The 16,440-nt window shown below is 61.5% G+C and overlaps 1 protein-coding gene across 1 annotated transcript; it reads right to left on the bottom strand.

Moving 5' to 3' along the window:
- Positions 1–6,736: 6,736 nt before the first annotated feature.
- On the bottom strand, positions 6,737–7,587 carry LOC138061472 (corticoliberin-like). Its single transcript, XM_068912181.1, has 2 exons — positions 7,514–7,587; positions 6,737–7,168 (listed from the first exon to the last, which is right to left on the bottom strand). The coding sequence occupies exon 2, from the start codon at positions 7,142–7,144 to the stop codon at positions 6,737–6,739; it is 408 nt and encodes a 135-aa protein (XP_068768282.1). The 5' UTR covers positions 7,145–7,168; positions 7,514–7,587.
- Positions 7,588–16,440: the final 8,853 nt, after the last annotated feature.

Here is a 16,440-nt window from a genome sequence, read left to right as displayed (position 1 = left end):
AAAGCAGGCACTGAAAACTGACTGGGCAATGCATGAGTCAAATGAGAGGGAGGGACTCCCTCTCACTGAGGGACTCTGAACGGTCCTTTCCATCAGCCTCTGTCAGGCCCCACTAGATTTGTTGAAAGGAAGTGGATCTGTTGAACTTCTCTCAGTAGCTTCCCTTAAGAGAACGACTGTTGCCTTGACAGCCCAAATAGGGACCTGAAAATCCTAATTTGCCCTCCCAACCTTTAGAGGGGCAAGAAGGAAATTTCCCTCTTATAGCTAGGAGTGAAGACAATGGGATAAAACGTGTCTGCAGCAAATGCCCTCCGAGTCCTTGCATTGCAGTCCCCATACCACTGCCCTCTGCCTCAGCAGCTGAGATGTCTCCTCAGATCTCATTTCTCCAGTTAGTTATTACAAACCAGTAGCTGAGGCTTCTGCCATTCATGGCCAATATAACGATGTTCTCCTAAAATGTGCAAAAAATGTTGAGACACACTGACTGGAGGGACTTGCGAACGGAGGAGCCCCATACTGGGAAACGGTGCGGTTACCAGTTCCAGGCAGCACCGCAGCAACTGGGCTGTGCTGGGGAAGCTGTTGGTATCCTGACGTCTTGGAAGTGCTGGGTGATGTTCTGTCCCTAAATTATAGCTCTTAAAAGCAAGAGGAATCAGAGCTGGAACATGGTGGATATCTGGGATGTAAATAGAAGTTATTGTTGCCAAGTGATATGAGAAATGATCCTAATGCATCCATGGAAGGAGCTAGCACACAAACTTTGAAGATCTGTTAACAGTAAAAATTTCACTTTACTGAGAACCTTGCATCATCCGAGACTGGTTTACACTTTGCTTTACCGTTGCAAGTGGAGACACAGAAGTAAAGATGAGCAAAAGATGTGCCAAAGGCTGTTACGAGACTTGTTTCAGAGCCAAGGTGAGGATTTAGACAACATAAATCTGATGCTCTGAGCTCTCTGCCTGAACCTCTAAACCTGGATCTGTGACAGAGGAAGCATTACTGTTATTGTAAGGGGGTCTTATTGACACCAGCAGCTTTTACTACCCATATGCCTTTCCTGGTGATTGCAATAATTTTGAAGAGTTAATTCCCCGTTTGACAGAAGTTAACAGGAAGAAGGTAAGTACGAAATCTTAACGTTTCATCTCAAAGCACGCTTTCTGCTCTCAGTGGCAGGACTCCTCCCTTGGTCACGGGTATGGACTTGGCATAGCGGAGGGGTCAGGCATGTTCTTATTCCCACCCTTCCACTCTCCTGGGTGATTTTCATTACCTGCCTTGAAGCTCTTAAGTATCTGGTGTCTCCACTTTGTCTCACGCTCCAATCATTGACTCCTTTTAAAAGCGTGTCCTCTTCGCAGCTTGCCTCCTTGCCTGGTAGAATTTGTGGTTTCCAGAACTTCCTTAAATAGTCTCACAGGAATTTTCAAGCCAGCTGAATAATACACGCCTATAGGTAGCCAACAAAGATCTCTGTTTCAATATCGAGGAACCACCTTGGGGTTGGCAGGGAGGTTTCACTGCCTGTCCTGCTGCCTGGACAGACTCAGTCTACAGCCTCCAGAGGAACCTCATGGTCGAGAACATCATTGGCATCTCCAAGCAGGAGTTGGCATGTGCTCCAACAGGTTTCTTCCTTACCTTTTGGGTGCTGTGATTCTTCTCTTTGCTTGGTCCCCTCAGGAGGAATTTCAGTCCTGCTTTGCTCTGCACATGGCTCCCGATCACCTGCACTCACTTTACAGGACTCAGTCTCCCTGGGGCTAGCTCTCGTCTGGCTCATGGTCCCCTGTGCCACAGGTGAAGCCTGCTCTGGAGCGCCAGGTGCAGCAGGGCACTTGGGTGTCTTTGGGAACCAGTGCTGACAACCGAGAAATGATTCCTGTCTTGCCCATCCCTGCTGTTGTAAGGGTTGTCCATATGCATGGCTGGGCAGGCAAGGCAAGCAAAGCTTGGGGAGCAAAATACTGCAGCTAATGGCCCGAGGTCACTCGACAAAATCAGAAGCAGCAACCAGTGCCATGCCGGAAATCAACTAGACAGGGCTGCCCATGCCAGGCGTCAGCAACCTACAGCCGAGTTCCTCTGGGCTAAAGCCAGCCTGGAGCTATAAGAGCGGGGTGGGGCCCTGCTGCAGGAAGTGCTTGTCCTGGGACTCTGGGTTTCTGGAAGGGTTTGCAGCCAGTGGCATCTCTCCAGCTCAGCTGCAGGTGTGCTCCCTTTGTCAAGAACAGGAAGGAGAGGAAAAAAAAAAAAAAACTTGAAGACAATCCTGGCATTCACTCTCTGCTCCCCTATTTACTCTTACTCTCTCTGTTCAGCTCCAGGCCTCTGTTGAAGGCTGAACCTCCCAGCTGTGAGGAGCGCAAGGAAGAGACACTCAGCATCTACTGTGTGACTGGCAAGGCGCCCACCTGCTCCCTCTGCGGGGGCTTCGGGAGCACGAGATGGCTCCCCGGATGGACATCCACATGCAGCAGAAGGTTGGTACCTCCTGGGGAGTCTCGCTTCGGTGGGAGTTTCTGTTGACGGTAACACTGGCTGACCTGGGGACTGCTTTGCGCTCAGCGAATGGTGATGTGACCTCATCTCCCTTCTCCTTGTCTCCAGGCTGAGCCGACAGACGGGATCGGAGCCTTTGTTGCTGCCAATGGTTGGATCCAGGCCTTTGCCAGTCATCTCCATGCTACCCACAAGAACACTGAGGTAACACATGAAGTTTCTCAGGATCCTTCTTGGGATACAGCCTTGACTTTTATAAGTCCATCCTGTAACAGCTGCTGGCTCAGAAGCAGCAATTTGGTCCCAGATGGCTGGAAACGCCTGCTCTCAGCACAGATCATTTTTCCTCTCTTCTGTTGCACCTGGGGATGAGCAGGAACAGCAGTTGAGGGTTGGAGCACACGGGGGCTGACAGTCCCCTGGCAGGGCTCTATTGCGAAATCTGCGTTACATCCTCCCTGTGACTCGTGTGCCGATGGCTGGATGGGCGCAGGGTGGCTGCTGTTTGGTGGGTGAGGGAGTCGCATCCTATCATTGGACACCTTCTGGCCGTGATGCTCACAGGCTATGCAGGGATAGAGCTCAGTGGGTTTTAGCAGTTTAGATAAACATGGCATTTTCTATTGGAGAATGTAGTTTATTTTCTGTTGATTGTTTCCCCCCTCATAACAAAACTAAGCCTATTTACGTATCACTTTGGGGTTTGTATCGTGGCTTTTCTGTGTGTATGAATTGCAGCTTTATTCCAATTGAGGATGCAACCTAGTACCAAAATACTGGAATTCTTCATGGGACAGAGTTCCGCTTTTCACTGAGCAGCATACAGCTGTTTGTTTTCATGACTATGGCCCACTGCTACCTATGTACCTTGGATTTTTCCTTCACTTTGAAATGCTGAATACAAGCACACAATGGCCCACTATTATGATTAATGAAGGATGTTCTGCCTCTGTGCTCATGCCCATGAGTTAGCAACATGTCCTTGGCTCGTCCCAGCCGGCAGAAGCTGGTGGTTACACTGTGACCCTGGAGCAGGACAACCACGGGACGCAGAAACAGGCTCCGCGCAGATGTCTGACCACGTACACCCTCCTGGAGGGAGATGACGTTGCAAAGGGTCACTGTGAGCAGGAGAAGAAGCCCTAATGCTTTGTGTCCCTCACCAGGCTGAACGGCGACTGACCGAGCCACCTTCCGAGCAGGTGGACATGACGCAGCAGTCGGAGCAGCCCCCGTGGCTGTCCTCGTGCAGGGAACGCGCCAGGAGCCGAGGTGCCCTGCTCGGGTTTGCCGCTGCAAGATAAACCTTGGGAGCTTCGCTTTCTGGGCTGAAAAGCTGGCTGGCAGCAGCAGTGTGGCAGGACCCAGGCCGTGTGGGGGACAGGCGCCTCCAAGCGCAGAGCCACCTTTGCAGCATGAATGGGTGAGGCTTGCGTCAGTGCGGGGTGTGACGGGGGACCTCGCGATTTAGCGGTTAAGGTGGTTGTCATGCTCAGGAAAGCTGGGGTTGTGCTGTCAGGAAAGCTCCTCTACAGATGCTCTTCTTCTGAGAGAGCCAAAGAGATTGGATTTCATTAAATATTGTCCCCTCCTGCAGCTGCATGACACTAAAATGTGCAGACTTGCTGCGATGCCCTGAGGTGTCGCATTTCTGATCCATTTGCTGAGATATCTGAGATGGAAAAGCCCCATCCAGGTCACTGGACTCATCTCCCAACCTCAGGGACTCCTAGGAAACCCTGTTGGTAGAAGCTGGCTGTCACTACTTGCCTGAAGGTCCTCCAGGAGCATCCCTAGGGAGTGCTGTGCCTGGCCTGCCCTTCCTCCCCTGTTGGGGTGTGCAGGAGGACGGGGCTGCTCTGGCCAGAGAGCTGCGCTTCGCTGGTGTGGGCGGTGAGGGAAGCCCAGCAGCATAGGAGAAGCTGCCAGTGCCCCTACCATGGCATGGAGTCGCCTTCCCACCTGTGGAAGAACCTGGCACCCAGAGCTGCTCACTGCCTGGGACGGTGCAGCAGCATCCGAGACGTGGCCGAGGTGGGCCAGGCTACCAACAGGGTGAGGGCACCTGCAGTCCCTGGGAGCGTTCGGATAATGCTCTGGGATCCTCAATTTCTACAAACTCATCCAGGTGGGGTTTGGGGGCCTGCCCACTAGGAGGATGCTCAGCTGCGGTTGCGTATCCCAGGTCATCTCCGCAAGCGGGTGTCCTGCCTTATGCTCCCGCTGGCATCTCTGCGGCCAGGAATCTGCGGGGACCTGAACTGCCCCCTTCTTGCTCACCTCTGCCAGGTCCCTGGGCCCTTCCTGTTGTCCTCCTTACCCGAAAGCCTGGCCCCAAACCTTAATTTGCACACCTGCAGCCACCAAGCACTGAAGGTTCACTTAGGAGAAGCTTAAAAGTGCTTCAGAGCTGCCTTGGCTGGCTCAGGCCATGCGTAATTGCTTCTATTTTAACAAACTGTTCCTCCCTTTCCTTGAGGTAATTACTGCTTTTATGTGTTTCTTACCTTTTTTTTTTTTTTAATGGGAGAAAATGTACCTTTACAAAATACAAAAGAGAAAAAAAAAAAAAAAAAAGGCAGCCCACAGGATGATCAACGATCACAGCCCATCCGTGTGAGGCGAGGTGTCCTGTGTAAATACCAGCCTACTTCAGAGAAGATCCAACTTCACGTTCCCGCAAGGTGCAAGACCCAGAATTGCTCTTGCCAAGCGCATTTTTAGCTGCTGGCTCCGTTCCCTGCTCTGCGCAGAGAGCCGGAGCGACAGGCGAGCGATGGGCGCTCAGCTGCTCCCTGCGGCGGTGGCACCGGGGCACGAGGGCGGCGAGGGACCCGCGGGTGTGGGGTGCAGCCGCCCTTCCCCGGGGTGCCGGCGGGTGATGCCCGGCAGCGGAGGGACAAGCCCATCGGTGCTGCTCCCGGACTAATTAATAGGGCTGCAAGGAAGCACCGAGACCCTGCAGCGCGTGGCCAGATGAGACGGCTTGGCCCATGATCAGACCCTCGTGTGCTGGCAGCTCCCCGGGGCACTGCTTTTCCCGAAGGAGGGACGGCCCCGTGACCCGGAAAGGGCTCTGCCCGCCTTGTCAGCCCTCTCCCCACATCCCCCCTGCCTGTGCACCCGCCGCCTTGTTGCATTGGCTTAGTTACAGCAACAAAGAGAAAGAAAGGGACCATTAACTGTGGAGGAGAAAAGCCCAGTAGGGTCCTCTGGCCTTTCTGACACACGTGCCGAGTGCAACCCCTCTTCTGCGCTGCGCCGTGGGACGCCCCATGGAAATGGCTTTTATTCCCCTCTCCTTAACCAAACCCGCAGCCGGGGCAGGCGCCTCGCAGCCCAGCTCTGCCAGCACCTTTCATCCAGGAACCTGAGCAAACGGGTCAGGCAGCTACCGTGAGCGGGGCCACGCGTGTTCTGTCGTTCATTTGTTTGTTTCCTTTCCAGACCCGTCCGCCACGTTCAACCCCTTTAAACCTGACGGAGCTGCGGGGACTTTTGAAACGTTTCTGGGTGGAATTTGTGAACTCCAGCGGAGGCATCCGAGCACCGGCTGCCCGACGGCGCAGCGGGGAGCAAGCAGCGCGGGGTGAGGAGCGCGGGCGCGAGCGGGCAGCGGCGGGGCCTGAGCGCGGGAGCCAGCCGCGACACCCCCGAGGTGCGCCGCAGGAATCTCAGCTCGGCGCTTGCAGCAGGGCTGCCTGCGCGTGCCAGGCGACAGGGGATAACGGAAGCGCTTTTGGCTGCATCGGACGGTTCGCCGGCTGCGTTCGCTCTGTGCTTGTATTTTGGGTGAGACCGGGGGACGGTCTGAGGGCGGTGGTGGGGACCTGAGGGGGGGGAACTGCTCCTAGGCCTGGGCTTTGTCCAAACGGTCGGTGCAACATCGTTATCTCAAAGCACTCTGCGAGCGTGTGTCTTTGCAAAGCCGGAGGAGGGAGCAGCACGGTGTCCCCGTGCCAGGGGCTCCTGCCCCACCGGCACGGCGGGCTTCGGGGTGTCAGCACAAGTGCTAGAGCACAGCACGGGGCAGGTGCAAGGGCGACTTTAATGTAGAAGAGGGAGGGGGACATGTGGGGCCCCCCGGAGGGGACGGCCACCCCCACGCGGCCCCCCTGCCCCACGCTGGGCATCAGCGGGACCCGACGTGCCGCAGCCCCCCCCCCCAGCCGCTCGCTACGGGGAGCATTCTCTGTCTCCGTGAATCCCCCCCCCCGCCCCATCACTTCCCTATACTCTGCAGCAACAGCTTATTGCTCAGCGCCTTCTGGGCCAGTCTCTCCTCCCGGGACATCTCCAGGAACTCGCGGAGGAGGTGGAAGGTGAGGTCCAGGGAGTTGGGTTTGCCGTCCCGCCGCTTGCTGGCGTGCGGTGCCCGCTGGGCCCGGGCGCGGGGGGCCGCCGAGGGCTCTGCCCCGCAGGGCGGGCAGAGCTGGGGCAGTCTCTGGGCCGGGGGTCCGGCGGTGGGTGGCGGGGGCCGTGCGGCTCCCAGCCAGGGCTCCCAGGTGGGCTGGGGGGCCGGGGTCAGGCGGCGGGCTGGGCCCCGGGGCCACTGCAGGGGCGAGCAGGTCTCCGAGGGCAGGAAGAGCAGGACGAGGACAGAGGCAGCCGAAATCATCCTGAGCCGCATCGCAGCCGCTCCGGGGCGGGATGCCTGCAAGAGTTCCCCCCCCCACCCGCAGCCCCCCTCCTGCAGTCAGGGGCACCGGAGGGGCTGCGTCCCCAGGGATGGGACCCCCCCCCCCGGGCATGGCAACCCCCTCTCCCCCATCCCGGGCATGGGACCCTCCCCCGAGGATGGGACCCCCCGAGGATGGGACCCCCCCCCATCCCTGCGACGAGCCCCTGAGCGGAGGGGACGCTGCTAAGGGAGCCCGGTGGCTCTCCCGGGGCCCCGGTCGCGGGTGCCCGGCCCCCAGCGCGCCCTGTCCCGACTCCCGCTGCCCGAGGCCGGGTCCCTCTGTCCCCCCCGCCCCCCGGGTCCCGGTCCGGTCCTCACCGCTCGCCGCCCGCTCCGCCGCGGCAGGACGCCCGCAGACGGCGCCGCGCTCCCGCCGCCGCGCTATATAGGGGCGGCGGCCCACGTGACCGCGCTATACCCGGGCGGCCCACGTGACGCGGAGCGGGGCCGCGGCCGGAGCGGAGCGGAGCGGAGCGGGGCGGGCGCTGTCCGCGGTGCTGAAGGGCCGCGGCGGGGCCGCGCCGCTGTGTGCGCGGGTGTGTGTGCACGGCTGTACAGGGGCGTGCGGGTGTGCGTGTGCACGGGTGTACGGGGGGGTGCGCGGGTGTGTGTGCACGGCTGTACAGGGGCGTGCAGGTGTGCGTGTGCACGGGTGTACGGGGGGGTGCGCGGGTGTGTGTGCACGGCTGTACAGGGGCGTGCGGGTGTGCGTGTGCACGGGTGTACGGGGGGGTGTGCGGGTGTGTGTGCACTGCTGTACAGGGGCGTGCAGGTGTGCGTGTGCACGGGTGTACGGGGGGGTGCGCGGGTGTGTGTGCACGGCTGTACAGGGGTGTGCAGGTGTGCGTGTGCACGGGTGTACGGGGGGGTGCGCGGGTGTGTGTGCACGGCTGTACAGGGGTGTGCAGGTGTGCGTGTGCACGGGTGTACGGAGGGGTGCGCGGGTGTGTGTGCACGGCTGTACAGGGGCGTGCAGGTGTGCGCGTGCACGGGTGTACAGGGGGGTGCGCGGGTGTGTGTGCACGCCTGTACAGGGGTGTGCAGGTGTGCGTGTGCATGGGTGTACGGGGGAGTGTGCGGGTGTGTGTGCACGGCTTTACAGGGGCGTGCAGGTGTGCGTGTGCATGGGTGTACGGGAGGGTGTGCGGGTGTGTGTGCACGGCTGTACAGGGGTGTGCAGGTGTGCGTGTGCATGGGTGTACGGGGGAGTGTGCAGGTGTGTGTGCCCGGCTGTACAGGGGTGTGCATGTGTGCATGTGCATGGGTGTTTGGGGGTGTGTGTGGGTGTGTGTGCCCGGCTGTACAGGGGTGTGCAGGTGTGCATGTGCACAGGTGTACGGAGGGGTGTGCAGGTGTGCATGTGCACGGGTGTACAGAGGGGTGTGCAGGTGTGCATGTGCACGGGTGTATGGGGGGTGTGCAGGTGTGCGTGTGCACGGGTGTACAGAGGGGTGTGCGGGTGTGCGTGCGGGGGTGTGCAGGTGTGTGTGTGCGGGTGTACGGGGGTGTGTGGGTGTGCATGTGCAGGGGTGTATGGGGGTGTGTGCAGGTGCACGGCTGTGCGGGTGTATGCGGGTGTGTGGCTGCGGGTTCGTGTGCATGAGTGTGCCGGTGCATGTACAGGTGTGTGGATGTGCACCAGTGTGTTGGTACATGTACAGATGTGCTAGTATGTAGGTGCCTGTACAGGTGTGTGCGAGTGTGCAGGTGCATGTGTGGGTATGTGTGGTATGTGGGGGCGAGTAGCACCTGACAGGCTTGTGCGAGGTGGGAATTGTGAGGGGGTGCGAAGAGTGTGAGTGGTAAAGGGTGTGCGCGGGTGGTGGGTGTGGGGCAGGTGATGGTTGTGGAGGGGTGCGTTTGGAGGAGCATGTGAGGGGTGTGCAGGGAGGGTGTGAAGGGTGTGTGCAGGGGGGGAAGGTGGCATTGGGTGGTGTGAGAGGGTGCGAGTGGGGACGTTGAGGAGCCAGGGGGAGAGAGGGGTGTGAGCAAGGGGGAGAGGAGTGCAGGGAGGAGTGTGCAATTAAGTGTGTGTGTGTGTGTGTGCATGCATGTGCAAGGGAGCTTGTGTGTGCGCGCAGGCGGGAGGGGGCACGCGCAGGCAGTAGGAGAGTGGGGCTGCCTGACATCCCCTCCTGCGTGGGGCCCGCCGTGTTGGCGGAGGGGACCTGGGCCCCGCGTGACCCCGTTCCCCCACTCTGCAGGTCCCTGTCCTCCGCCCCAGCCCTGGGGCTGGGCTGCTCTGAGACCCACCGCAGCAGCCCTGCGTAGGGGCACCTGGCTGCATGGGGCCTCCTGGCTCCCACCCAAACAGGCCCCTGAAATCTGCCCTGAAGCCCCCCTACGGTCTGATTCGCACTGGGACTCGGAGCGCAAAGCAGCGCAGCAAAAGCAGACTGCGTTTTTAGGTGCTTGAACACAGATCCAAATTTAGGTCCCTTGAAAACCAAAACCCTCAGTGTCTGCGAGGCCGCGCTGTCTGTCCGTGCTGTCTGCCTGTCCCTGCGCCTGTGCAGAGCGCAGGGCAAGCAGCACGCGTGCCGGGGTGCACACGCGCGTGCGTGGGATGGGTGCGCGGGCGCCGCCAGCCCGGAGCTCACGGCTCTCGCCTGTGCAGCCCGTCATTTTGTGAAACTTTTCGCTGAGAGTTGCAGCATCTCCTCCAGAAGTTGCAAAGCGAAGCGAGGGAGCTCTCCAGCATCCTCTACGGCTCTTCCGAATGATTCATTTTGTGATATCATAGAGATTAAAACTTTACTTCAGAAGCTTAAATACGCTTCTGGAGTGCAATTTTCCTCCTTTGGCTGAATACAAAAGAAACATTCTTTTCTTGGCCTAATCACCCAATACAGCTACATACCTCTGGATGCAAATTGGGGTCTGAGGGATTCATACATGTGATTCATTTGCCTTTTCCTCCCTCCCTGCTGGAGCTTCCATCATTCAGCACTTGGAGCGAAGCAATCACTTCATCTTGCAAAAGTGCTGTCTCTAAAATTAAAATTCCCTCATGAGAAATAAACATTTCAAGAGGAGGAGAGAGGAAAAAAAAAAAAAAGCCCATTAAATAGAACTTGAGTGAATGGCAAGAACTATCCCCCCCCCCAAAGTCACGTTCTGGGCAGAGGCATCCGAAATCCGAGGGCTCTGCTGCTCTCCGGAGGATCCCTGAGCCGGGCTAAGCAGAGCTCGTCTGGCCGCTGAGCCAGGGCTGCCCCACGCTCCCTTAAGTGCAAAGCAACTCACAGCAACAGCAAAAAGAGGGCTGCAGGCCGAGGGAGGCTGGAAAAAAACCTCCTTCCTCTTGCTTTGTATTTTGGGTGTTGCATAACTACCTTTCTTTACTGAATCATCAAGAAACGCCATAATTTTTGGTAATTTTGGAGCCTGTTTTCCCCCTTGTCCCCCCCCCCGGGCCCTGCATCGGCGTGTGCTGGGTGCAACCGTGGCTGCGTCGAGGCTCTGCCGCTGCCTTGGTACTCGCGGATGGTATTTCGAACCCTTTTGCTCGGGTATTTTGAACCTTTCGCTGGGGTGTTTTGAAGCCTTTGGTGGCGGTCGGCCGTCGGAGCGGGCGCCTCTCGGCAGGGTTGTGCTTGGGCGTCGCTTTGGTTATTCCAGCTGCATCCCCCAGGTCCGCTTGGTGCAGCGGGGTGGCAGGGTCCGGAGCCCTCGTGAGCCGTGAGAACGCTCTTGGGAGGACTGGTCGACGCGGAGCCTGGCCCTGGCGACCGGGCCGGGCAGCGCGTGGCCTACGCGACCCAGCCGCCGGCTCCGTTTTGGCAGAGCTCTTGGGGGAGAGCTGACGCGCGGCCACGCCAGCCGGCCAGTCTCCGAGCGGGGCTGCCCCGGGACGGCCGCGGTGGCCTCGCGGAGGGTCCCCCCATGCCTCTCCGCGCTCCAGCTCCCCTCGGCGCCGCGGCGAGAAGGACGAGGCGTTGGCAGCAGCCGCCACCGAGCCAGGCCCTGGTAAGTCCCAGCATCGCTCCCGCGCTGTCGTGCTCCTCTCGGTAGCGCAAGGAAAAGGAAATTTGGGCTAGAGCAGCTGTTCCTCTCCTTTCTCCCACCCGGTTCGGCGACGGCGCCGGGACCACCCATGCCTTCCACAGCGGTGAGCTGTTTCCGAGCTGCGCGCACCGGGGGACGGCGGCGCGGAGGCTAAAGAAATGTCACCGGGGGGGGGGATCCCTGCGGTGCCAGCCAGGGCGTTTCTCAGGGTCGCCCACCCCTGTGCGGCTGCTCGGCCGGGGGGCTCGCGCAGAGCCGGGGCGGCCGCGCGGTTGCTCCCGCGGCCGTGGGGGACTGACCCGGCGCCACCCGCCGGGGTCGGGGGGGGGGTCTCTACATAGAGGGGCGATTTTTGACAAAGCGATGAAAATGCAAAGACGTTTTGTTGCTTGAAGGAGTCGTTGCGCTTGGGGTGCCCCGCTGGGAGCTCTTCACAGTTTCCCCCTTGGGGGGGGGGGGTTGTTTGCCTGGTTCCTTCTGACATTTGTGCTGCTGACGCGGAGGCGAAGCCGTAGCAGCCGGCGGCGCGTCCAGGCGGGGTCTGACGGGAGCTCGTCGGCTTTCTCCCGCTCCTTCGTGAAATCAGCGGGGCCGAAGGGCCCCCGCCGAGGGCACCCGCCTCCCGGCAGCGCCGGCTTGGAGGCAGCTCGGGGACGGGGCGGCCGGACGCCCCCCTCCTTCTCCTGGCAGGTTTCGCAGGGAGGAGTGGCGGCCGGTTTGTGTTTTTTCTGCTTTGGGGGGGTAAAACGCCTGCAGGTGCTTTGCAGCGCCCTGAGTTCAGGCAGCGGCAGCGCAACCGCCTTTATGGGGCGGGGGGGGTCACCGTCCCGTCCCCCCCACCCCGGCCGGGCTGCAGCGGCCGTTGGCGCTTCGTGAGCTCTCAGGGAAACTGCCCTCGTCTCCGGCCCCGGAGCCGCTCTCGGCCGGCGCCGCCTCGACGCCACAGTGAGGGGCCTCTTCTGCGGGACGCCTGCGCGCCGGGCGGCCGCCTCCGAATCCCGCCTTCGCTGTCGTCCCCCCCCAGCCCCGGCAAGCGTCGGGTGCCAGAGCGCTTTGGAAAGGGTTTTTCTCGTGGTCCTTGTGCCTGAGGATTAGTCACGTAGCTGTAGGAAAGGCCGCGAATCCCATACGCGCGCCTTGCGGTCGCTCGGTTTATTTAAGAAGCTCATCTTGGGTTTTCATTTTGTTTCATTCATTTATTTATTTTTTTTCCTGCTCCCATCGTCAACGAGCGACACGCTCAGCGCTCAGCAGCCCCCCGCGCGCCGCTTGGGGATTAATTAATTATCGTCGCTTTTGAGGCTGTCGCTGTCTCTTCCTCCGGCCCGAGCCGCGAGGAGCCGCCCGTCAGCCGGGTACCGGGCCGGGCGGCCGGGGCCGGCGCTGCCTCTCTTGCTCCGGAGAAGGCACCTCGCGGGCTGACGAACCTGAGATTGACCCACATGTTTCACCATTCTCAGGTCAGACAGTCCTGGAGGTGCCCCTCACCTTGGCGTCCGGCCCCGGCCCCGCTCGCAGCAGGAAGGCTGGCTCCGGCAGCGCTGGCGGCGCTGCCTGCACCCCAGCAAACCCCCCTCGCCCGGGGCTTTGACGGTCAGCCATGCAAAATCTTCTGGCCGCCTGCGTGGCGAGAGCCGCCGGCTGAGCGGGGCGAAGTTCCCCTTTCAGCTGCCTCGCGCTGCGGCGGCCCCCAAAGCCCTTCTCCGGCCCAGCGCCTCCCTCGCCCCTGCCCTTGCGGTCACAGGACAGAGCAGCTTTTTGCCATACGCGAGAAAAACGAACGATAAAGTCTGACCAAAAAAATAAAAAAGTTAACTACAGAATCGAAGGGAAGGATTTTTTTTTTTTCTTTTTAAACTTTGCCCGGATGAGCGCATCCATGCAAAACCTGAACGCGCCTAGAAAGTTGCCGGGAAAGGCGCAAAGGCAGCCGTGATGGGGTTTGTTTTTTTCAGCCCGTTTCTGGGTCTCTTGTTTCATCTGAAGCTTTCCGGCTCCTAACGCTTTCCTACGCGCCGCAGCACGGGCCGAGCCCCGTCCAGCCCCGGGCTCCCGCCGCAGCCGGGATGAGCCGGTTCAGCGCAGCCACCCTGGCGTCGAGCAAGCCTGGGAACTGGGGGGATGGCAGAGCTGCTGAAGACCTCTGCCTCCAACCGCTGCACATTTCGCTTTTTTTTTTTTTTTAAGATTTGCATGTGGGCTTGCAAAGGCCAAAGAAAAAAAAAGCCAAAGCCGGCTCGGCGGGGCTCCTAGCAGCGAGCTGGAGCAGCGCGACGTTGCCGCTCGAGGGCCGCCCAGGACCGCGAGCCCCGGCTTTCGCAGAAGGGAGGCCAAAGAAGGTGCCGGGCAGCGCCCGCCTTACCTGCAGCCCCGCGGCGTCCCGGGAGCGGCGAGCGGGCGCCCGCCTGCCCCTCCGGCCCCGGCCCGCCGCCCCTGCGCCCGCTTTTATGGCCTTTGGTGCGGCGGGGCTCAGCTGAGCCGGGCGACGCGCGAGCTGCCACCCTTTTGTGGCTGGCTTCCTGTTTGTTCAGCGCAGGCGGCGGCGGTGAAATTTCCATTACACGCTGGACGGACAGGGCGGCGAAACGAGGTGAAGAAAAGAGAGAAGGGGAAAGAAAAAAAAAAGAGAGAGAGAGAGAGAGAGAGAAGACCAAAAAAAAAAAAAAAAGTGTTTTCGTGGTTCTCTCGACTTACTAGGAAATCAGGAACCGCAGGGCGGCGGGGGGGCGGGAGGGATTCCCGGGGCGGCGGCGGCTCCCCGGCTGCGGGCCGCGCAGCATCCTCCTGCCGCGGGCGCCGCCGGCCCGGCCCTTCCCGCGAGCCCCCGGCCCCGCCGGCCTCAGCCCGCCGCCCCGAACACCCTCACCCCCCACCTCCTTCCCCGAAAGCCCCGGCTCCTGCCCCCCCCCCCCACGACCCGGCTATTGCATTGGCGCACGCTGCTACTTTGGTCACCTGCAGTTTGCTCTGCAAATTCGCATTAATGAATTATTTCCTGTTAATTAATATCAAAAAGAAAAAAGGGGGGGGGCAACAGGGGAGATGATGGATGAACCAGCTCGGCTTTGCAAACCTGTGGGCGGGGGGGGGGGCCGGGAAACGAAAGCGCGACGCGTGCGAGCGCCCCGCTCCCACCCCGCGGGGCGGCTGGACGGCGCTACCGAGCAGCGTAGGGCCGGGGTGGGGGGGGGGGGGGGGCGGCTGCTGGGGAAAGCGAGCGAGCTGCGCCAGGCTTGGCGCCTGCAAAAGCCTGTGGCCGCCGGGGCCCCCGCGCCTCTGCTCGGTGCCGCAGCCGGTCTCGGCCCCCGCCGCAGGCCGTCCGGAACCAATTCCCTCATTTATGATAACCAGACATTTAATTTTATTTTTTTAATTTTTATTTTTTGCAGTAGGCCACGGGCCGGAGCCGGTAAAGAGCTGGTGCGCCCCTGCTGGGCGCCCGGCCGGTAAAGAGCGAGCGCGCTGCCAGCACTTGCTGCGGCCACCCACTGCTGCAACGAGTTGCCGCCGGTCTCAGCCCCCTCCCCGCCGCCGGCTGCCGCTTTGGGACCGAGTGGGAAACGGCGGCTTGGAGCGCGCAGGAGGGAGCGGAGCCGTCGTTTGCGCTGGGCCCCGGCCCGGCTCCGTCTGCGCCGGGGAAGCCCGGCCCGGCCGCTGCCGCTCGCTGCGTTTGGGCTGGGAAGTGGCGGGTTCAGTCAAGCTCGCACCAGGGCCGGCGGGGGCCGCGCGGCCGCCATAGCCCGGCCAGGGTGGGAGCGCGCCGCCGTCGCCATCGCCCAGCGAGGGAGCCAGCCTCCCACGCGGTTTTTCCGCTGCGGCGTGTTTGCTGCCGGCAGCGGGTCGTAAACAAGGCAAAGGCGATGGGGGTGTCGGAGGGGGCCGCCAGCGCCTCGGCCATGATGGCGCCGCGCTGGCCTGGGGGCCTCCAAGATGGCGCCGGGGAGGAGGTTAGGGAGGGAGGAGGATGGGCTGCTGTGGTGGTTAAAAAAGGGGTTTGCTGAGGTTAAAAAAAAACAAAAATAAACTAAAAATACTCCCTGCCCCACCGCGTGCCGGCGGCGAGGGCCGGGGGCTGGGGGCGGCGGCGGAGACGGGGGCCGGCGGCGCCTCGTGGCCTCGGCCCGCCTGGAGCCGCCATGGCGGCCGCCCGGCCCGTCCCCGGCCCTCGCGGCTCTCCCCGCCGCCGCCGCTTGTGAGCGCTGCTCCCGCCTACGCAGCGGGTTATTTTTAGCCGGCGCTAATGGCGCGTCGGCGCTGGCTCCCCGGCGGCTATTTCGGGCTCCGTCGCACCTGGGCCCGCGCTGCGCTGTCCCCGGCGGAGCGGCGTCTCCCCCCTCCTCCCCGCCGCCGCCACACGGCCGCCTCGGCCAGGCCGGCCCGGCTCCCCGCGCTCCGGCCGGCGCCGGGCTGCCACGCGGCTCCCCCGGGCCGCGCGCCGGGCAGGAAACGCTGCCGCGTCCGGTGGTGGCGGCCGCCGCGCGGCCCCGTCTCGGGTGGGTGGCAGGTCGGAGGTGGCCGCCCCCCCCCCCCCCCCCGAGCCCTCTGTTTCTCTTTGGGCTTGGCGCTTTTCGAGCGAAAGGATGATTCGATTCAACCCCAATTGGGGCTTTCGGGCAGGCGCGAGGCGCTGCCTTTGCCCCTTCGTTTGCATCCAGCGGCCGGTCTTCCCTCCCCGGGCAAGGCAGCAAGAGGAAGAAGCCGAGAAGTGTGCCTTTTTTTTTTTGTTGTTTTGTTTTGGTCTCTTTTTTCCTGCCCCTTGCTGAGGCGGGGGGTTAATCCTAGCTTTGCAGAGAGGCTGCGCGGTGCTTTCTGTCGCCCCGGCTCCCACTCGGTGCAGGCTCAGCAGAGGCGGCGCAGGCGCGCGCGCTCCTTTGCAGCCGGTTGCTCCCTGCCTTGGCCGCGTCAGAGCAAGCAGATCCCCGCAGCCGCTCTCGAGGGCCCTGCAGCCTAGGAGGAGGTGGCGGGGACAAGCGCCCGGGGGGGGGTGGGGTTCGCAGGCTGCTTTGTTTGCCCATGCAGCAGCCTGCAGCATCTCGTCGGGTAAACGCGGTATCGACTGACCGGAAACAATGAGCGCCTGGCTGTAAAGTGCAGCGCAGAGAGAGGAGAGGGCTGCAAGAACAGCTCCGCGGCTGTGGGCTCAGTAGGGTCTCTGCTTTCCATCGCCCGTCCCCGCAGCCACAGCGGTCCTGCTGCGCTGTGGCACCTCCCTTCCCCGGGCAGCAGGCTGAAGGGTT

The sequence above is a fragment of the Struthio camelus genome, chromosome 18, assembly GCF_040807025.1.
Source record: "Struthio camelus isolate bStrCam1 chromosome 18, bStrCam1.hap1, whole genome shotgun sequence".
Taxonomy (NCBI): Eukaryota; Metazoa; Chordata; class Aves; order Struthioniformes; family Struthionidae; genus Struthio; species Struthio camelus.
Note: the sequence above shows the minus strand (reverse complement) of the source record. Positions and strands in the feature narration are given on the sequence as shown.